We start from the raw sequence: 23,149 nt of genomic DNA on the forward strand, positions 1-23,149 counted from the left end.
AAGAAGCCTACACTACCCAGTTTAGCCCTGGACATCCAACTTCTGGGCAATTTAAGCTAGGTAGAAATATCAGTGTTTTGGCATTTGGTAAAACTTCATTTCTGAAATTTCATTTCATTTTTGTTATGAGAAAAAGATGATTCTTTACTAGACTAAGTTAATGGTTATTAAGTACCCAATATAATTAGAAATACATTATAGGGACCTCCACATAACCCCTGCCTGTATGTTAATGCAACTAATGGAAAGTACTCTGACAGTCCACCTGTGCAAGAATCTACATTACTCAGCAAACAGACAGATGGAATAAAGGAAGGGGAAAAGTGGAATAAGCTCTTAAACAGATTATGTTTGAAGGTCTGCTCTGTCTGGTTCTCTAATCTCTGGTAATCTCATTGGAGACACATACCCACCATCTGCTAGAAACAAAACTTCCACTAGTCTCACGATGACTTGCACAAGGCAAAACTGGAGACTCTAATGAGATTCTTTTGCCATTTACAAAATGCACATGAAGCTTTCAGTAAGTTATCCACCCAATCTTTGAGAAACTGGGAAACTATGAATGTTTTAATACACAATATTGGTGTCAACAGTTAATAAACCACATTCACGCTCTGTATATTCCTCTATCAACATCTGGAAAAGGCAAAGAAAGCCATTCAACACACTGACAGTCCGTTTTCGTAAACATCATGAAATAACATCCTTCAAAGTGATTCTGTATGCCAGGAGAGATCTGTGTTGGCAATGACAAGACCCAGGAAGAAAATAAGAAGAGATTATGGTACATTGCCAGCCAGAAGCAAGAAATGAATGAGCAAGTATGTGCATGCCTGTCTCTTCTGCTTTCCACACTGTCGGTGAAAGAAAATATCAGGGTTTGTGAAAAGTCAGTAGCTGAGAAGTTGAGTAATGGAGAAGATAACAGAAGGAAGAAATGGCAAGGGAGCACAATGTATTAGCTAGGCTAAAGGCACGTCACCCGTCTTTGGTTTTAGTGAAGAAAAAAAGAATCTACACAGAAAAATACTAGTCTTAATTAGAGAGTCACCCAGTTCCTAATATTTCTTTAAATTAAAAATGTTTGTAATACTAATAAACACTACTGAAGTATTAAATAATTATCTGATACTACTTTGAAGTACATTGGTGAATTTTCATCCATTAGCTACCCTGTGCAGATGAAAAAAACCAAATATACGTGCAAACGTTAGGACAACCCTGAAGCATTCTTCCAGAAATTGAGACTTCTTCGTCCCTTGGTAACTTCAAAGCTTGAAACAGAAATTTAAAACCAACTCTTTCTTTCAGTGGGTATGTACCAACTTGTTACAGGCAAGCTGACTGTTCAAATGTAACAATCAACTGCACAAAATTTAAACAAAAAATAGTGCAAAAGAGGAATGTAATTTGGCCTGTTTCATTTAACCTGATTAAAAGGTCCTTTTTAATTTGGTTTTACTGTGTGTATTACCCAGGTTAATAAAAAAGAATCAACAGCTGTTTTAAAAATAGATGTCAATTATGGAACCTATTTCTTCTGTGCTGATTTTCCTCCTCTGTTAATGCTTTATACACAGCACCTAGAAAATCTATCAGAAAGTAAAAAAAAGCCTATTACTGGTTATCAATTGGTATCAGTTGTCTGATTGATTTCTCTTGGACAAAATCAATGTGATCTTATTTTGGATAAGAAGCACAATTGCTCACAATAAACTCCTAGATTAAACAGACTGATTTTAAAGATACCAACAAAGTCATACGACAAGGCATAAAAACCCAAATGCCCTGACGAGTAAAAATATCAGAAATATCATTAATGAGGATAAACCCACAAAAAGTCTGAGAAAAGCACTTAAGTGTCTAATTCTAGGGTCTACTGTTTCTCTTCCTTTTTCACAAGTGGGCTTTATAAGAGGGGAGTGTCTCGGAAAAGAAGTTTGAGCTGATTACGATGTTTAATACTAAAAATATATTGTGTTACCATTTCAGAGCTCTGTAGACACTCACTTTGGAAAAATACTCCTTTTTACGATTACAAGTTTAGTTCTTGTACTATCAAAGTTCTGAAAAGATGTTAGATTCCATAGTGTTTTTAGAATTCAAGCCGCTTTAATGTAAATTTCCCATTTCTTGATGAATAATGATCTTTCACTACATACCTTAAATGAGATTTCCTGCTAATTAACTACTTATACTGTCCTTACCACCAGACTGCAAAATCTTTAAAAAAAAAAATAGAGCAAGAACTTTGGAGATGTTAAATGGAAATACTAACATAAGAACCTAATACCATCAGTTTTATTGGTCTGGCTTTGTTTACTATCTGAGTAAGCCAGGGAAAGTTGAGTCTGGAAAAAAAAAAAAACCCACCCACCCAATACATCAAGCACACCAGTTTAGGGGCTATAGGATCTGTTGTATTAACTGTTTGCTTCAATCTGTCCAGGTTCCAAAATGCCTGACTTACATATCTTTAAAAAACAAATTAGATCATATAATTTGTATGAAACTTTCATTCTGTTAATATATCCTTATGCTCCAGATCATAGCACTTCTAGAACCTTTAGCAATATGAAGCTGAGGTGACAGTTTTTATTTCTCAGGTGAAGGTTACCTCTTAGTATTTGCAACTCTTAGCAAGACTGATGAAGATTCTAAATACCTATATACCTGAATATCTAAAATACCTATTAATATCTAAAAAGCAGAGTTTAAGTTGCACAGAATTAATTCCTCATATCCAACTCAGTTGTCTTGCAGTAATGAAGACAATGCCACAAACATCAGATTAATTTTGTGTTATCTTATTTTTAAGAAAACAATCTCAGTTCTTCCCCTTTCCCAAAATAAATGGAAATGCTGAGATTTGAGGCCCACTTAAAAACTCCCGTTCATGGAAGAGCTATAAAAACTTCTTCAAGCACAGAGACCAGGGAGTAAATAATGAATGACTGAAACTAAAATACAGGCTTTTCATGAAGTATTGCAAATCAATATTCAGAACTCGAATTGTCATAGTGTTTTCTGTAGATCCATGAAAGTTCCATGGAAGAGCTATAAAAACTTCTTCAAGCACAGAGACCAGGGAGTAAATAATGAATGACTGAAACTAAAATACAGGCTTTTCATGAAGTATTGCAAATCAATATTCAGAACTCGAATTGTCATAAATAGTGTTTTCTGTAGATCCATGAAAGTTCATCTGAAAATAAAAATTAAATATTTGGTGATTTTCTTACCCTGGTAGTCCTCTTGTTCTTGCCTTTCATTGATATCCAAAGTGAGCTTTTTCATCCTCATTCTCTCCTCCTGTTCAGCTTGTTGTTGGTTCCAATGGTTTGCAGCAAGTTGGGAAGACATTGGCACATTTAGGATCTTAAACTGTAAATGAAAATAAGTTTAAGTGGCCATGGCAGAAAAAAAACCAACCACAAAACAATCCAAAATACAGAAGGGTTATAGTTATTTCTAGGTTATTTTGATGAGATACTTTCTACAGAAGTTTCTATTGGAAAGTGAGTTGTTTATTAGTTTTGTTTGCTTGGGTTTTTTTAAACTCTATTTCACATAAGGAAGCATGAGAAAATACAAGATATTCAGACCTCCTAAAGACACAGAGAACATACAAAAAAGGCTGATGTACTGCTAAGGCAAAAGACTATTACACACAGTATTTATGGAAACAAAATTGATTAACTTTCACCAGGAACACATAGCTATATGCTTTATTTCTTATTTTCATACAAGCTGATAGCCTCACAGTGAATTACATTGGTCTTGAGATAAAAGCACCATAGCTGGCTCAGAAAGCTGCATCTCTCTTCAAAGCTTTCTACCTTCCAAAGAGATGACGCCCCTGAGCAGAATTTCTACTATTAATCCCTTGTGATAACAGAGGAGAAATATTCCAAGCATTTCAGAGATAAAATTGGCTGGTACTTTTCCTTTTGCGAATAATGCTAGCTCCACAGTGCTTCTTATTAGTCTGGAGACAACTGTGGTGTCAAATTTAATCTTTTCCTCCTTCCCCACACCTAAACATCCACACTACACATTCAACACGTTATCTGATTTGCCATAAGCTACATTAAAGGTAAGCTTGGTACTACTCCTACAGAAGTACCCTCTCTCTGAAAAATACAGCTGAGATTTTCAGAGAGGCATAGGGAAGATACTTTCTTTTTCCCCAGACTCAGAACATCCAAGTTTCTATTTCCACAGAAAATTTTTTTACAATTGTTCCAAAACAGAGAAGTGATTCTTAATCTTATCTGCAACTGAAACAATAGTTTTCAGAAACCCTTAATGCTAAAGTTTGTGAACATATTCAGAAAAATTTCACTTCCTCCTTCAACTGCACATCCATTAGAAATAAGTATTTCCGTGCTCTAAGTAGGGTAATGCATTTAAGGATAATCACTCTCAATATTCCATGAACTGCTGCTTGTTCTTGTCGTCTGAGATCTATTTCCACAGAAAGAGAAGCAGAGCAAATTTCTAAGTGTTCTTTTCTGCTACACTGTCAAAAGCTGCAGACAGAAAGATACATTATCAAAACCTCTGTTGAGAAGGAATATAGTAAAAGCAAAATCCTTACTGCGTATGGTTAGTATGTAATGCAGTAACTACTAAAAAATCTCAAGGTATCTATTAGATAGTAGTGCCCCACTGGCAGATGAATGATGAGTGCGAGAAGACACCAAGTACCCAGATGCAGCATTTGAAAATAAACTGTGTTTGAAACAGTTAGACAGACTAGCAAACACTTGAGAAAAAACTGGGTACAGTGAAACCCTATCAATTAGAAGATTTATTTAGATAAGACAAATCAGGCAAAAGGGGTTTTTTTGAGGGGGGGGAGAGTAATAGCATATTGTATTGAACATAAATACAAGCTTGTTATTAAGGTGTGCAGGGAAGAATAAAAATGAAAGTTCTTGAAATGCCAACAGAAAAGTAAGCTTTAGTTACTTATTGCTGAGCAGACTGTGTATGTTCCCAGATACTGTCAAATGAGCTTTACACTAACTACACAAATAACTAACCCATTAGCAGCATTTCATGATAAAAATAATTCCTTAGTTTCACCATTAAGCTCCTCATCCATCTTAATATGTCCTTTATATATTATCTGTTCTACGGATTTATCAGCTTAATGGGATCAGTAAGTGTTTTCAGACAGGATGCTTAAAGTAGAAAAAAGAAAACTGAAATATAGAAGGGTGCAAATGAAAGAAACAGATACAAAAACCAACAGACCGGTAATTAACAAACTATCAGAGTCACTATCTCAAGGCAATCAGACAGTTGCCATCTGAAATCAAATCACTGATGACTATTGGTCATACTAAAGGATATGATGATTACTGAGCAAATGAAATATTTCTGGTTTGCAAATAGAGAAGAGGTATATCAAAAACCTCTTATAAAATCTGTGAGATGGGGACAGAACATAAGGACTTCACTTAGAAGATGGCAAACTGAAGAAAGATCAAAAATGATAATTCAGAAGATTAGATTACAGATTTCATAAAAATGTCACCGAGATAAAGAATTTCACATTCAAGGACAGACTTGACCATTCCATGGATACTACCATTCTTTTATGGAACCTTGCCAAAAATCTTTCCAATGAAAGGAAGTCTTTTGTCTTAGGTATTAACCAAATTTCTTGATACTAGGTGACTTTTTTCTTTTTACCGTCTAAATCTCACCTTAGTTCACACCTACCTGGCATAAAACTTCTTGGACAGTTTCAAAAACATCAAATGGTATTAGATAGACCTCAGCTCTGAACCCTTATAGCAGCAGTATTTCTTTATTTCCCCTTGCTCTCTCATGGCTTGTGGATAAATTATGATGCCATAGTCTAATTTCCAATAACCACGTTCAGTTCTCTGCTACTAGTTTTGTCATACAACTTCTTTGCTACAGCTGACGGGTGAAAAAACCTAGCCATCTATTGCAAGACACTGGCCTACCCAATATTCTTGCTATTGCCTGTTTCTGTAAATCAGAGTGTGACAAAAAAGGATAAAATACAGTGTCCTTGTTACTATCAGCCTGCAATGACTATTAATTCAGGTTGTAAGCTGCTGGTAAATAGCAGTCAGTTATTCTTGTGTTACTTCAAAAAAACAGTTGTCAATGCTCCACTAAAATCTGGCTGAACACCGGCATGCAAACTGAGTATTTAGTGACTGGACCCCAACTACCAAATATTAACAGCCAGAAGGAAGCACAGCACGTTCCATTTTCATCACTAAGTACTTTCTTACAGTGAAGATTTCTAGTTTCAGCAGCACTGTTGACAAAGAACACAGAGACCAAACCAACTGCTAACATAGCAAGCTATTAGGTTGATGTCATAGTGAGGTGGTGATGCTTATCGTTCCAGTGACTGTGCAGATGAGAAGTTACTTACAGCCTTCCAGGTTGTCTGCAAACTCCTTTTGACTGTTTTTAAAAAGCTGAAAGTTTACAGCTATAACTTAACAGTAAAGTATGCGTCCATCACTTCAAAACTCTGTGCACATTCTGCTCACGCAGATTTAAAATAAAGTACTATAAGAAGGAATAATTATTTTCTTTTCAATTCTACCTCTTCTTTCCTCCTTATTTTTCTACTAAAACTGACTACTAAGACATTTTATTTTTCTGAATACAAAACTATGGACAAAGAAGCCTTTCATTGATTCAAGAACTGAAGCAGTCTATAAAGCAACTGTTTTCTACATTTCTAGAAACACTGAGAAGAGTTTTGGCAGGAAGAGCCTACTCCCAAAAGCAAATATTGGGGGGAGAGTACCTGAACAAGTTCTGCTTTCTTTTTCAAGCCACACGTTGGCAATATTTTCCCCTCACACAGAATACAAAGATCCTAAAATTCTTGGTAACTACAGATACTCCCAGTAAATTATCCTGAAAAAGCTAAACACCATTTTCTTTTCATGGAGTTCCCTTCAATCCCTTCTGAGCCCAATGACAACAGTTACAATTCCCCACTCAAAACTTCTGTAGAATTTTGTATACAACATTCAAGTTCCAGGAAAACCAGAATAACCAAACAAATGTAGTAAGGAAATCAGTTAATCATCACTACTAAATGCAAGCACGTGTATGTCCACTCAAACAGGTATCACCACTTACATTTTCAGGGCGCTTACATAGCACAGCATTTTCTTACCAGACTAACAAGGCTTAAAAACACATTGGGAATCACATACGCTCACTAGTTCAAGGGTTTTATGAAAACAGACCTCAACTTTCTACACAGATTTTTAAAGTGTCTTTCACACAGAGAAAGAGAAAGATTCTACTTCAGCTTTACATACCTCAACTGTTACACTACTGTCACAATTCAGGTAACAGAAGTCAAAACAAAAGTAATGGCATGGATAACAGATTTAAATACTTGAAAGGCACAGATGCGTGGAATAAAACAATGCCTTGGTTTTGCTTTCCACAAAAAGTCACTGGAGTCATTCACTTTCATCATCAATTTATATAACCAAGATGAAAAGGTTTCTTTAAAGGACCTAAACCATGCATGCGGAATGTGTTAGGTATTGATTTGTATACTATGTATTTGCTGACCCAGGAAAATTCAAACATATACTGGAGAAAAGAGCCAAGGCAAATGTATAGCTTGGCTGCATGAAGCAAGAGGTTTGTTTTATCAACATGATTTCCATTTAAAAGTTTCTCTGAGAGATTCATTCAGCATTTTCTGGAAGAGTTCTCTAAAAAAGCCTTCAGAGATAATAATTTTTTTCCAAGTTGAACAAATTCAACCAAGTGGCAGTTACTTAGGAAATGGAATTTAGCAAACACCATACATCTTGATTTGAAGCTGAATGTGTTTTCAGAAAAATCTGTAGAATCTTGAAGATTCTGGAATATTCCTTCTCCTTTTCTTTTCTACTCCTTTTAACTTCCAGTGGCAGTCCACCAACCACAAGCATTCATCTTCAACAACTATGTTCAAAATACATATAAAACGTACCACTGTCCCACTGGTGTGATCACGAAATGTAATTAGTAACAGTATAATTTAACCACAGAATTTTCCCACATGATTTCTATTAACAACCAAGAATTCCAAGAAACTACATATGGTATTTTCTATTTATCAAAATTAAGATGCCTGCATCCTAATCTGATAAAAGGATGAAGAAACAAAAAATTCTGTGACTTCAAAAGTCAGAGCGTGACTTTCAGAAAACTGAAAGGATTTTATTTATTTAAGCAATATCTATACCTTACATGAACTCTTACCTGCTGTTTGTTGCCTTTTCGTGTTAACATGACAAATGGCATTGTGTCTCCAGACTCTGACTCTCCTTCCCCACCTCCAAGCGGGGGACCCTTCTTGAGCTGACTTTTGAGATGTAGAGGAATAGCAACATCCAACTGATGTACTTTAACAGATTCGCCACTCCGTTGCTATTAAAAAAAAGTATATTCTATAAATGATCTATATTCTATATGATCTATATTCTATAAATGATCTATAAATGCTAGAAGTGTCAGTCTCGCAACATTCATATTTTCATGACTGAGAAAAGTTTTAACCTTCCAAGAAAACAGAGTAATATACAAATAAATATATTAGGCTTTATTACATTTTCCTTTGATTTCCTTGCTTGTGAAGAAGAACATTACAGGGACAGAATACTTCAAATTTCAAAGGAATTTTAGATAACTTAACTTTGTAAGGAAAGAAATCTAGAGACTTCATTAAACACACTTGAGAATGGACATTCTACATTCAAGATTTTTTTGTAGCATGTTATTAATGTATTCCTCATACAGGGCTTGCAATACTCAATACTTAAATATTTACCAGATGTGACTGAAAAAAAACCCCAACCCAGGACTTAAAGGTTATGTAAATTTAAATGCAGCTACATTTTAAACATATTAAAACCTAGGCTGGACACTCTAGGATAAAATCAGAAGCATTGCATAGTATCTGATGCAGTTGTTATTCATCCACCAAAACATCTGTCAGCATGTCATATATTCACTGGGCAAACAATACAATTTAACAGTTATTTTACTAAGAGCTACTTATCCAAACATGTCAATTGCAGAGAAGAGGCCACAATTAAGAAAAAAAAAATAAAAATCTGTGTTCTTTAGTATGGTAAGCTAAGCTATTAATCTTTTATTTACTTTAAAAAAAAAATCAAATACAGTTAGCTGTACAGCAAGTTACATTAACTTAAGAAAATAAATATTTATACCTGAAGATTTTCCAGCATCATTTTATCCAATGCCTGAATGAAATCCTCATCTTCTGCACAAGGGACATGCTTAAGTCCTCCTCCTTTAATCATTACTTCCTATTGCAATGGGAAAAAAACCTTCTATTACATTAGATCCAGAAATATGAATATTCAGTCTAGAAATAAGGGGAAAAATATCCTTATTGCTTCCATATAATACATAATCAAAAGCTTGAAAAATAAATTGTTGAAGAAAAAAGTTTTCAGCCTGGATTATTTTCTTGAAGAAATATTTTCTGACATTTATTGCATCAATTATGAAGGCTGGCCACTTATTCTAAGATACTAGTGTATGTGTACAGATGCGCATGCACACATTCTAGATATGGCAACAGTACAAAGAAAAGTCTCTATCCCTACCACACCCAATTTAACTAATTTTTTTCCATGAAATCCGTGAAGTTAGATGGTCTTTTCAAGATGAATACTATCCTTCAGTATTTGGAAAGCACAACATGACAACAAAAATGTTTGAAGTCAATACCCGAACACATTGTTCTATAATGATTATTACTTTTGTCCTGGTTTCGGCTGGGATAGAGTTAATTTTCTTCCTAGTAGCTGGTACAGTGCTGTGTTTGGGATTTAGGACCAGAACAAAGTTGATAACGCACCGATGTTGTAGTTGTTGCTGAGCAGTGCTTACACTGGCCAAGGACTTTTCAGCTTCCCATGCTCTGCCAACTGAGAAGGCTGGAGGTGCACAAGAAGCTGGGAGGGGGCACAGCCAAAAATCATGCTCAGCATATAAGCTGGGGGGAGTTGGCCAGGGAGGGGTGTCACCACTGCTCGGGGACTGGCTGGGCATCGGTCGGCGGGTGGTGAGCAATTGCATTGTGCATCACTTGCTTTGTATATTCTTTTATCATTATTATTATTTTCCTTTCCTTTCCTGTCCTATTAAACCGTCTTTATCTCAACCCATGAATTTTACTCTCTTTTTCACAGTTCTCTCCTGCATCCCACTGCGGGGGGAGGGGGGGAGTAGGCGAACGGCTGTGTGGTGTTTAGCTGCCTGCCAGGTTAAACCACAACTTTCCTCACTATGTAACTGCAACTCAGGCTCAACTGGATGGGTTCTTTTGCTACAGATGTTATAATCTGCCAATCCCAAATCTGTATTTTAGGAATTTTGCACTTCTTGGTTTGTCTCCTTTTCAGTTTTGAGGTCTAGTGCAGAGTAACTAGTTTACCTTGTCGTACCGTATCAGTTTGCTACCATTGCTGGCATTGCAAAACCATCATTTATGCAATCTTTTCCAGTCTAGCTACCTGTGAAAGTGCACGGTCCTGTGAAAACATGTTGTAGTAAAGTTGATGGCATAAATATTTTCAGTAATAATGAAAGTTTACAAATACAAAAATAAGCTCCAAAGTGTATTTGAAAGAATAGCAGGGAGTGTTCTTGCCATGTTTTCCCAGATATGTTATAAGCAGCATCGGCAAAAACATTCAGTAAAAAAAAACAAAGATGCAAAAGTCAATTCACTTATCAAAAGTAACAACACATACTGTATTCTCCTCATCGGTTTCATTTTCCTTATTGGAGTCTGTAAGATAATCCGTGTTTTCTTCCTCCTCTTCTTCACCTTCTTCTTCTTCATTGTCAGAACCCTCCTGAAATATTCAGTGTTTAAAATTTGAGAATAGAATAACTTGTTTTAAAACTGAAAAGAGCACTTGCACCTGATTCCTCATACACACTTTCTGCACTTTCCTACCCTCTTCCCATCCGAACCTGTTCAGTTCGGTCTTAGTAAATTTGTTTGTTATATTTTGTATTTAATGTTTCGGTCTGAACTCACTCAGCTTTATCTGACATTTTCACAACCATACAGCAGAGAACTGGGAGTAGTTGCTTATACACCAGATGGTTCTGCTGCCACTCAGAGGGAACTCAACAAGCTGGAGGAATGGATTGATAAGAACTCATGAAGTTCAACAAAGGGAAATGCAAAGTCCTGCACCTGAGGAGCAGTAACCCCATTCACGAGTACAGGCTGGAGGCTGCCCATCTGGAAAGCAGCTCAGCAAAAAAGGATGGGGGTCCTGGTGGACACCAAGCTGACCAAGAACCAGCAATGCACCCTTGCAGCAAAAGCAGCTGACTGCATCCTGGGCTGCATTAGGAAAAAGTGCTATCAACAGATCAAAGGAGGTGATCTTTCCTGCCTGCTCAGCACTGGCAAGACACATCTGGAGTGCTGCGCCCAGCTCTGGATTCCCCAGTACAAGACAGATATGGACATACTGGAGCAAGTCCAGCAACAGGCTGTGAAGATGATTAAGGGACTGGAGCACCTGTCATAGGAGGAGAGGCTGAGAGAGATGGCGTTGTTTAGCCTGGGGAATGGAAGGCTTGGGGTGGGGTGGGAGAGCAGATCAACGTAAAGAAAAAAAAGAAGGGAGGGAGCAAAGAAGAGGGAGTCAGACTCTTCTCAGTGGTGCCCAGTGACAGATCCAGAGGCAGCGGACACAAGTTGAAAAATTTCATTTAAGAAAAAAAACCCTCCTCAACGGTGATGGTGTTTAAACACTGGAACATATTGCCCAGAAAGGTTGTGGAGCCTCCATCCTTGGAGATACTCAAAACTTGATTGGACATTGCCTCAGGCAACCTGCTGTAGGTGACCCTGCTTTGAGCAAGGGGGCTGGACAAGAAGATCTCCAGAGGTCCCTTCCTCACCTCCCCCACCATTTATGATTCTAATGATATTACTAATTCGTGGGTAAAAGCACAAACCCAGCCAAACTTCAAGAACTTTAATGCTGAGCAGCACAGACTGAAAGAAAGCTTACTAGTAAACCAGCCAACCCAAGCATAAGGAGAAAAAGTGTTTCCTATTTTCTTGATGAACTCATTTTCTTGTAACACTTCTATTATCATGTCAACTTTGCTGTGTCATAGTGACAAGTTAGAATTTCTATGTAAAGGTCTTTTTTTTTAAAATTGGCTCCACCACTTTTGATTCAAAAGATTATTGGCACAGTAAACAAGGAAGGTTGTTATGCTCCATGAATCTTTTATTTATTCATATTATACAGGCATACTTTGAATACCTGTTATTTTTCCTACATGACCGCTTTGACATCTAGTCAATACATTTGCTTCTACAACAGATAAAGAAAATTATCTGAAAGTGTTTTCATGCCAAAAAAACTTGAAGGCATCTTCTTGTTGAGAAGCAGCAGATACCCCGAGCAAAGTTGTTAGGTTCAAGTTTCTGCCATAATTTCTCTGGAATAAGCCTCAGACACTCTGTATTCAGTTTTCCATATATACAAAACTGGGATGGAAATATCCTCAGAGTACTGACTGGATTGTGCATACCCACATTTCACCTGCTAACTCTGTGACACAGAAGGGCTTCAGAAAGTAATGAGCAATCAAAATATTGATTACTCATTCTTTTTATGTGAGGCAAGGTAAATTATTAAGTTCACCTCTTCTTCCGGCTCATTTACTTCACTTTCATTTCCAGATTGTTCCTCTGTCTCTGCTCCACCTTCCTCCTCCTCTTCATCCTCTTCGAGATTCTCTCCTTCCGTAATGGAATCTTTGGAATCTTTGTCATTCACAATTCCTGAAATTTGGAAAAAGAGAAAGAATTAGAAAAAGGAACTGGAACAGAATTAGAACATTAGAACACATATAACCACTCAAGTTCTATGTGAAAGAGCACTTCAAAAGCTCATTGTTACTAAACACTAAAACTTCCAATGGGTCATAATATTCCGCTTCCAAATGAAACATTTTGTATATAGTTAGTTACCTTACTCGTAAAGGGTAATAATTTCCCTGCCAGAAAAGGAGGAAAACATTAAGCAGAATGCTTAAAATCTCCCATAGAACAGCAATCAAGAAGCTGCACTGCGCAAACTGCTTTAAAACATCCTCAAACTAAATGTGCAACCTTACTGAAACATGCACTAAAATATGAGCACTAAATTACAGATGCTCTACAAAACCAGCAGAACTCAGAAGACATCAAGCTTCTGCAGTCTTAGTTCTAGTACTTCACGCTATTGTCAATCAACAGTTTTGAAACAACTGTTTTCTCAGCCTGTAATAAACCTTTCTGACTCTTTTCTAATGCTCCAAAGCTGCACTGGAACCCGTGAGGATGTAGATGCCTATGTAAAGTCTTTACGAAATCACAGTCTCTTCCAGAAGTATTATTTAGTGTGCTCATCCTACTTGCAGACAGGACTGACAGTTCTTTCACTGTGTTTTAGTTCTTCCTGCAGTTTTCCTTACTGACCTGCTTGTCACCTCTATGCCTCAAGACATTTTACTTTACTCTGTGTGTAAGGTATCAAGCATAGCTCCCTAAACCTCTGCTTTCTTTCAATAAGGCATCCTTCAATGTAATACCCTTATCTGTATCATTCGCACAGCAGTGAAAAATAAGTTTTAGCTTCTTTCAGTGCTTCAGTGTCCAATTTAGTCTTAGATACAGATTTTAATCAGAATTGTTTTCAGAGAAAATATTTAAGAATTGAGCATGGTTCTGATTCAGGAAAAAAATGAAGATCTGGTTTTAGAGAACAGCTATTGCAAAAATTAAGTCATCCAATGCAAAAAAGAACAAGCTTCCAGCATACTCTGTTGTTCTCATACAGTCTTAATTTTTTTCATTAATTTACAAAGCCACTTAATCCTCCAGAGGATCGTGGTTTGAGCTAGCAGAAAGCAATGCTGATGCCAGCTTCTGCGACACTGCAGATCTAAGCCAGTAATTTTTCAAAGATTTTACTAAGAAGTCAATACAGTTACTATGCAGTTTGTCATTCATATTTTGACATTATACCAACCATACTTAGGGTCGGCCGTTAGCTTAAAGAATTTTGGACGGCAAATGAACACATCAGTTCTGTGCTTGTGGCACTCCTTGTTTGTTCTCTGCCATATGCAAAGAACAAATACAGTAGTACGCAATTCTTAAGCGGAAGTCTAGATTCTGAATACACAAGTGGTTTGGGGCATACCAGATTTTTTTTTTTTTCCTTGCTCCACCTCCAGATGCTTTTAAGAATACACAGACACACACACAGCCAGGTCTCTTTACAAAAATTTGACTAAGATCACAAAGATCAGCTTTAGGAGGAGGTGAATCTTTACAGCCATACTTGAATTAGACAAAACTCAGAAGTAAAAGGAATGCTATATATGGCTGTATGGTATTGAGGATTTCAGTTCTGTGTGAACACACACACACTTCCTCCTTCATATTCCAGAGGTTTCAAAGCATTCTTTTCCCCCCCTATTTATAAACACTATGCTCTTCAAAATCTGTGCTGCTCCATAATTACACAGGAGTTTCTTTTGCATCACTGAGTATATTCTCACCAGTACAAAAATCACCAGAGCGGCACAGGGACCAACAGTCAGTCCCCAACTCAAGGCCTGCAGGCAACAAGCCACCCCACTGTTCTGCCTAGAATTACGCTTCAGACCGATAAAGAGCAAAGCATGTCATGCTCTTCAGCACGATACCTTCTCAGTGTTATTGTCCAAGGGCCGAGCAACTGTGGGGACAAATTGATCAAGAACTGCAGTTTAACTAGAGCTTTTGCTAAAGTATTAAAAAAACTCATTTCCTTCAGATATGCTCGCACCTATCGTTATAACCTTCAAAGATCAGAAAGGCAGATGACAACCTTCCTGAGACCACCTTCAAACAGTCCTAAAAGGAGGACTAGGAACTATCCCACCCTATACGGATATTGATATTGCTTGCTATTAAACATCAAGAAAAGCAACGCACTTGGGGAGGACACATGACACAACCCCCGTTTTAAAGGCTGTACTGTTGACAGGCTTTGCTCGAGCCAAAACAAACACAATAAAATGTTCTCCAACACTTGCTCACATTCAATGACCACGTATCTCCCCCTTAATTATACCGAATTCAACTGCTATAGTGGTGGTGATTCAGAGAACACAAGTTCTTGTGATTTGTAGGAAGGAAGTGCTAAGTATCTTTCAAAAGAATATTACAGTTTATGTAACTAGTGGTAAATTACTTCTTGGTTACATTTTGAGGGCATAAAAGCTAGTAATTTAGATCATACCACAAGGAAATTTTTACCTGCATTTCAGTTGCTACATAGGTAATTTTAAGGCATGTCAATTAAACAAACAGCATATTAAAAATATAAATTCCTCCCTAAAACAGAAGTTGCAACGTTTCACCTGGCAATTACACATACTCATCCCACTGGATTAAAGGATTATTCTTAAAAACTGAACCTGTCTAACTAGATGAAGTGCTATTAAGGCTATCATTAACACTTATAAAATGTAAAATTTACCTATAAAGGCTTTTCATGACCAAGCTTGTCTTCAAATAAAAATGGAAGATTAGAAAACAACTCCATTTAATGAGAAATGAGCACAGTAGTATCCAATAATTAGTAAGAACGGATATGTACAAAAGGTTTAAAGGTTAATATGATGATAGTAGTTTTAGATACACACTAACCAGTATTTTGTCAACTGAGCTGTGCTGCAAGCCCAACTTTTTTCTCCTGAAATTAACTGATTTTTAACACAGCAAGATTTATAAATATACATCACTGAAGTCTTAGCAGGAACTACAAGGTAGCACACAACCTCGCTGACAGATGCATTTTAAGAAGAAAAACCCCTAATAATCCAACCAAAGCTTTAATTCATTACAAAGAAATCATCCTCTGGCCTCTACTGAAATGTAAAGCCCATTCAAAATTATTCCAAAGGAAGTGTAAGGCTCAAAGTGCCTGACAGCGTTTCAAAAGTAAAACATGTTCTCTCTTTTATTGTAGTCTTACACTAATGTTTACTTTGACACAGCAGCTCTATTCAAATCCAGAACTGGGGAAAGAAGAGAGTTGCAAGCAATCTACCAAACTGACCAAGCTGGTTTCCATCAGTGCTCACCAACAGGCTGCAGTAATTAAGTGTGCAGATACTCCTTGCTTTTTGTAGTAGAGTGTGCTTCCTAAATTTTTCTGATTAAATTCATAGTTTTTTCCTCATAATTTGCACCATACTACTCCATATACTTATTTTTTTAAGTATACACACACACTCCCCCTCTCCAAATACTACTATATTAATAGTATTCATATTGAAATTTTTTTTAAGCATTCAATCACTTTAGAGTTATGGAGATTCTATATGATCTCTATGGTGATCAGAAAAATGCAAAGAAATTACAAAAATATTTCTATTGTGAGAATAAAAAGATCGTATCATGAGAATAACAATAGTTACCTGTCATCATCATACAAAAGATAATTTTAAGAAATACAGGAATTGTCAAAAAGACCTTATTTCCCTTGCACATTTTCTTACCTAATTTTATTAAGAATTCTCGTTCCAAGTCTTGCACCTGTCTGATAGCTTCTTCCAGAGAATTGCAGAGCTTTATCTTTGGTCTCAGCAGTTCCAGTGTATCACTGATCATATAGTCTATGTCTATAGGAAATGGGTGGTCTTTTGTCCAAACATCCAGATTTTTTTTCCACCAAACATACCGCTAGAATGCAAAATATTCAAATAAATTATATGCACACTGGCATTTATAAACTATTTAACTTACGAAGTTTGTAATGCCTAGCCATGTTTGTACAGTAGAAAAATGCAAAATATTTCACACCACTACTCTCTTATTTCATATAACTATTAGATATTTTGATATCACTAAACATTGTTTGATAACAATGGATAACATTAAGAATATGCTCCTTTTATCATAACAACTGTTAGAAGTACGAAGACTGAGCAAAAAAGCACTGAAAAGAAAGTGCCTTCTAAGGGTAGATTCTTTCTATGAGAGATAAGCACTTAATGATCAGCCAGCTTTCAATTCCTTCCTCCATATATTTTCAAGAAAATTAATTCCTCCAAAGGCATATTATGGGGAGAAGGGGGAAACATCACAAAAAGTTTTAAGACTGCAGCTAGCATGAAGTGACTTATCCAGTTTGCTTTATAACAAATTAGCACATACCCCTTACAATAAAATTGTAAAAAATAAATGCTGATCTTAAGTGAACCTAACAGTAGAATCTGAGAACAAAGGTGTTGCAAAAATTGCATCTGAAAATGAAGTCTAAGTAACAGAATGTTTCTTTAAAAGGTGACATGGTCAAAAGGAATCCTTGTTGAAATTGTAAGGTGTAACAAAAATACGATGACTTCTTCACTGACAAGTTTATTTTGGGTTTAAAAGTAGGACCATACTGTACTTAAAAAAAATCATTTTACATCTCAGATGCAGATGAAGGATATGCATCCTGAAGGTATGAAATAAGTAGTTATCACCTCAATTTTAAATTATACTAAAACAAGGATATTAAGAGAGAGAAGCAGAAAGAAAAAGAAATTAAGTCCAAAGAGTTTTAGCATGAACTCCACGGACTGGAATTCCACATTTGCTCAGAGGAACCCATTCCTGTGTTCAAACACACTCGTTATGAAATCTTATCCCCCCTTACATCTATTGAGTCAGAACTTTCCTTGCTGCAACTTGTGACCATTACTTCCCATCCTTTCACCGTGCATGCCTGAGAAGTGTCTGACGACTCCTTCTCTACAAACACTATTAGCTGAGGACAACCACCTAATTAGCATTCTCATCTCCAAGCTGAGCAAACCCACAATGCGAGAACCGAAAGCCTCCTGATGATTTTGGTGACCCTCCACTGGGCTCAGCTCAGTTTGTTGATGTCCCCTCCTCTCATCTACCAGGGAGCCCTGAACTGGAAACAGTGCTCCAGATGTGGCCTCACAAGTGCCAAGCAGAAGGGAAAGGAAAAAAGAAAAAAGGAAAAATAAAAAAAATCAGTTTCCTCAAGCTGCTGGCTACATTCTTGCCAACGCAATATAGTACACTGGTTGGTCTTCATCCCCCTAACGGTGCAGAACTTAATGTCATGTTTATACAGTCCAGGAGCCCCGGCTCTATTCCTGCAAAGCTGTCTTCTAGGTAGTCAGTGCCAGGCTGTATTGTTGCATGGAGCTATTCCATCCCAGCTGGAAGACTTGAAACTTACCCTTTGCTGGAATTCACAAGGTTTCCGTCAGCCCATTTTTCCACTTGCTGAGACCCCCTGAAGGGGGCAACCTAAACCCTTCAGTGAATCAACTGCTACCCCAGTGTTCTGGAAGTTTGTTGGACCAGTAACATTTACATATAACTGAACATACATGTCACTTTAAAATAAAACTGCTATCAGACAGAGAGGATCCTAAAATTATAGTGCTAGAGAACAATGAGAGAAATATGTAACAAACTGACTTACATTAGCTTGTTTAAAAAAATCTACAGAACTATGTAAAATTTAGTTTGTAATACCTGAAAATATACAAGGAAGCAATCAAGTTTTCGTTTGCTGGATCCTCTGTCAAAATACTGCCCACAGGTATCAAGGATCGTACAAACTAGTCTGATTCTGAAAAGGTGCTCTGGAGGGTCCAGTGGACTAGGACTACCATCAGGGTTCACACCAAATGATGTGAAAGAATACAGAGTTCGAAATATTACAGCTGATTCCACCATTCGATAATTGTAAAGCTCCCCCAAAAACTTGGCACTGCTGATCCGCCGTTGGTTAAACTTTGGCTGGTTAACCTTTATCAAAAAAAGAACAAAAAATTCAGACACAACAGAGTATTTGTAAGAGGTTTCTTTATGTTTTTATTTTTTTAAAGAAAAAAGCAGTATAAAAAATTTGATAGAAATTGTTATAATAAAAAATGGTTATTTATGGCTACATACATTACACAAAATTAAACATTAAAAAGTAGTTATGAAAGTTGGTCAACTAGTAGTTATTATATAAAGTTCAAATACATTTAGCATATACTCTATCTTAAAACTATGATGATTTTTCATTGCCCAGAGAATTCTTGTAATTACAAACATCTATCAAAATATGGACTAGTCTCCAAAGTTACTTGAAGTTGCATGAATCTGACTACCATGTGAAAGAATAAATTGTATGCCCTTACTATGACAAGGAGGGCAAGACAACCGTCCTAGTAATCTTTGCAGCTTGTTAGGTTTTTTGGGGGGTGTTGTTTTTTCAATTTAAATAAACCTACATAAAGCAAACAACTGAGGTAGAAAAGTCATCAGACAAAAATCCAGAATCCAAGGATTCCGCTCTTTAAGCAAGATTATTTTACTGTTTTCCTTTCAACATTAGTAGATGAGTATAGCTTAATAAGAACGTTGGTTGTTTACCTCCATTCCTAGTCGAATATCCTCTAGCACTCCATCCACAACATGAATTCCGACATCTTCCTGATAAAGGACCAATCCTGCTAAGAGGTTGGCTACACAGTGAATACTGTTATATTTCACATTCCAGATGTTGATCATACAGCATATAACATAGTCTTTTACTTCTGTATCCTGCCAAGGCAGCTTGCGCATCTGTCTCAGGACCTAAACCAAGTTTTAAGACAAGCATAACATTTTAGCAGGCAAAATATCAAGATACTGTCATCCTGTCTCTCACAGTTGGGATGAAATCCCTGTAAGCACCTGCAAGCAACCTCATTCTCTTTTTCAAGCATCCTCCAGATCTGCAGTAGCTACGGAAAACTTTATGTATGTAACCCAGCTGCCATCCTCTAGCTACTAATCAAGATGTCCAAATCTGTTCCATAATTTCCTTGCTCTTACAGCCTGTATTCAACTGTAGTCTTTTGTCTCTTACTCTGAACACAAGATACTTAGCACAAAGATTCTCATTTCATTCTCTATTTGTTCAGCACTTAATGCTGTGGAGAATGCAGGTCCACAACTGGAGCTTCTATGCATTACAATAGAAGAAATGAAACTATCTTAACAATCGGGGATATGAAAATGATCCCTCTTCCTTGCAATTAAAAAAATTATAACCCTCCCCAAACCCTTCAAAAGTTAGTACTACATCACTTCCAGTAAAATCTGTATTGAAGATTTCAAAGGATTTACCTTCTCTGTGGTGACCTTGGAGAGATCCTTGTAAAGAAGCTTACGAATATATTCCTGCAAAGGAGGACGTTTTTTCTTCACAGTTTTTTCAGCTGGAGGAGGATTACAGTAGTAATAGGCATTTTCTACCATTGTAACATAGCGTGCATCAAGATGCATGGCTTGTTTTTTTCTCATCATTTGCTCCTGGAAATAAATGCAAATGGTGAGTTAAAGATGTTGACATACTACATTTTCAAGCCAAAGGCTTTTACAGTTATGTTTGGGATAAAGGAAACATGAAAGGTTGCAGAAAAGTAAGGTAAAAGCTTGGGTAGAGAGAAGAAAGGATAAAGCATATATACGGTTCTGTGTTGCTATTTCCAAGGTCATTTTTCTTTACAATCCCTATTTTTATAATGGTTCACCTGTGGTGAAAAAGGTTTCAGAAAAGTATTTAAAGTTTAACTTGAAATCTAAGTGTTACTGTTTAGATAAATGGTTAATAAGATTATTAGCCACTCTGTTCAAAACATGATTTTATTTAACTAAAGCAGCTGAAATACTGGTATCTTGACACAAGCAGTGAATTATAAGAGTGGCAATCTACTTTTTACATCAGTATGCAAGTCCAGAGTTTATATTGATGGTTTCACATGAATTCTCCATGGTTTAGGCAATGGCATTTTCCTTATTACATGCTCAATTGTTGCTGTTTACTCAAGCAGAATAGACTGCAAGAAAAACAGTACCTACCATAAAGTAGTATTTCAGGAAAAATCAGACAAGTTAAAGGTTACTACATGAACACTAATCACTGTGCTTAATTGTCAGGATTGTCCTCATTTTCCTCACTGAATACAATCTTTTCTCCATACTTCATTTTGGATATGTACTTTAAGATTGATTTTGTGGGTTTTAAAAATTTCTTGTATCCAAAAATTCTGTACAAGAACTAGAGCAGCAGTTCTAAGCTGATGATTTTTACAGTTAAAGATGTACAGTTAAGGATGAGCTTAATTCCATCATAAAATAATTTTTATATGCATATGTGTATTCATATGTATATATGTGTGTAATTCTGTAAGTTGCATTAAATTTTTATGTACATCATATGATCCCATATATTCTAAATCACTCTAAGGTGGTTCAACAGGAAAAGAAACTGCACTGGTTTAGACCTTATTATTTAATAGAGGTTGGCTACACAGTAATTTACAGCATCAAACAGATAAACAAAACTAAGGTGTAAGTACTGTTTTATCACCACACACAAATGTTAGCACATACATTCATGCAGTCCAGTAAACTAATGAAAAGAGTTTAAACCTTCTTTGATCATTGATGATGAAGTGCAATTTTTCATGCTGGTGGACTTTCCACTAAACTTGAATAATTTAAAGTTTCTTTTACAAGGCAGTGGTTCAGTTCAACTGAAATGTAAATGTACTCAAACAGCTCCTTAACCTTGAGTTTCAGCTGCTAATTCAATGAGGAAGAGTAGTTTTGTGTAACATAGTAACCCAACAAATAACATAATTTTTCTCCTAGATTGCATGCATCTGTTGCCAGAAAGGTCTCACTCTAACACCAACCCTAAGGCATTCCATTTTTAACCTTTTCCATGACACAAATGGCCTCCCCCTTGATTCCCTAACTGAGACTGTTCCTTTCCAAATGGGAAATTTCTGTCAAGTAGTAGCAAGTTTACCTACAGGTGCTTAACTGATGCACAGCCCTTTTAACAACTGAGTACATAAATTGTTTTATGTGGGGAAAAACCACTTACAGTACAAAGTTCCAAAACCTTACCGTGTCATAGATGTTAATGTTACCTTTGTAAATTTTTCACCTTTTCTAGATGCATCAGAAGAAAACACATCTTTGCTGCCTTAATGACATTTATCATGTTTTACTATAAACTGAAAATTAACTGGGGCAAAGTAAAGCATAACAGAGAAAATGGCAGAAGGGCTTGCAAATAAAATTTAAAAACCCCTAAAATGACATAATTTGTATATTTTCCTGTTATGAGAAGTTGCACATTATACTGCAAATAATAGGTTATAATTAAAATGTTTCTTCCCAGAAGAGACAATATGCACTACCCCAAGTCTCAAAATCACTGTAATTTATCATTTTTTTGAGCAATCCCAAGTATGTATTCTAACTTTAAGTGGATGGTATTCATCTTAATGTCTATTAAAAGTCATCACCATTTTAAGCAACTGCGTTTCAATCCTTTTTCATTTAAGGCATCAAGTCAGATGGACAGGTAGGAAAGAGAAACCGTAACGATACACTGCCTACAATAACAAAAACCTTGACACATTTCAGAAGAAAAAAGCAAGACCTGCAGTCTAAATTGCTTTCAGCTAATTAACTACTTTGGGTCTTCAGTTTACTAGGCTAAAATGAAGAACTACAAAGGTAAAGCATTATATTTGAAGATTAGGTTTGTTTCTCCTTTGATAAAAAGAGATCACAAACAATATTAAAATGTCCAGGTTAAAACAGTAAAAGGTTTGGTGTTTTTTTTTTTTCTTGGCAAATAACAAAACCTCTCTGCACATAGCATATATTGCAGACACATTTCAAAAGAAAATCTGGTGAGAGGAGGTGCTCCCCTGGTTAGTAGTCTTGCTCCTGCCCCCCCAAACCTGGTAACACCAATTTGCGTTGCAAGAAATAGAATTTTTATAAAGCGGGGGGGGGAGGGGGGGAGAGGGGGGAAGAGATCCCCAAGTGAAACCTAAGCAGCAGGGAAGCCCAATTCAGAACAGCATTTCAGCATGACTGACATTTAAATTATCAGATTGTAATAAGATACTGAAACTGTTCAGCTCCTCCTTCCCTTTACTACTTGTTCCAACAGTTCAAAACCAAAATTTTACGTTTCTT

The 23,149-nt window shown here is 36.5% G+C and overlaps 1 protein-coding gene across 1 annotated transcript in view; it reads right to left on the reverse strand.

Annotated features, from left to right (window-relative positions):
- UPF2 (UPF2 regulator of nonsense transcripts homolog (yeast)) overlaps positions 1–23,149 on the reverse strand; it is a 63,142-nt gene that overhangs the window by 9,960 nt on the left and 30,033 nt on the right. Inside the window, exons 11-19 of the mRNA XM_009321747.1 lie at positions 20,270–20,455; positions 19,532–19,735; positions 18,641–18,916; positions 16,636–16,819; positions 12,741–12,880; positions 10,809–10,913; positions 9,255–9,353; positions 8,284–8,451; positions 3,246–3,387 (exon numbers count right to left, since the gene is read on the reverse strand). Of these exons, the coding sequence (XP_009320022.1) occupies positions 3,246–3,387; positions 8,284–8,451; positions 9,255–9,353; positions 10,809–10,913; positions 12,741–12,880; positions 16,636–16,819; positions 18,641–18,916; positions 19,532–19,735; positions 20,270–20,455 (1,504 nt within the window). The remainder of the gene's footprint in view (positions 1–3,245; positions 3,388–8,283; positions 8,452–9,254; positions 9,354–10,808; positions 10,914–12,740; positions 12,881–16,635; positions 16,820–18,640; positions 18,917–19,531; positions 19,736–20,269; positions 20,456–23,149) is intronic.

This window comes from Pygoscelis adeliae, unplaced genomic scaffold (assembly GCF_000699105.1).
Source record: "Pygoscelis adeliae isolate BGI_AS28 unplaced genomic scaffold, ASM69910v1 Scaffold202, whole genome shotgun sequence".
NCBI lineage: Eukaryota > Metazoa > Chordata > Aves > Sphenisciformes > Spheniscidae > Pygoscelis > Pygoscelis adeliae.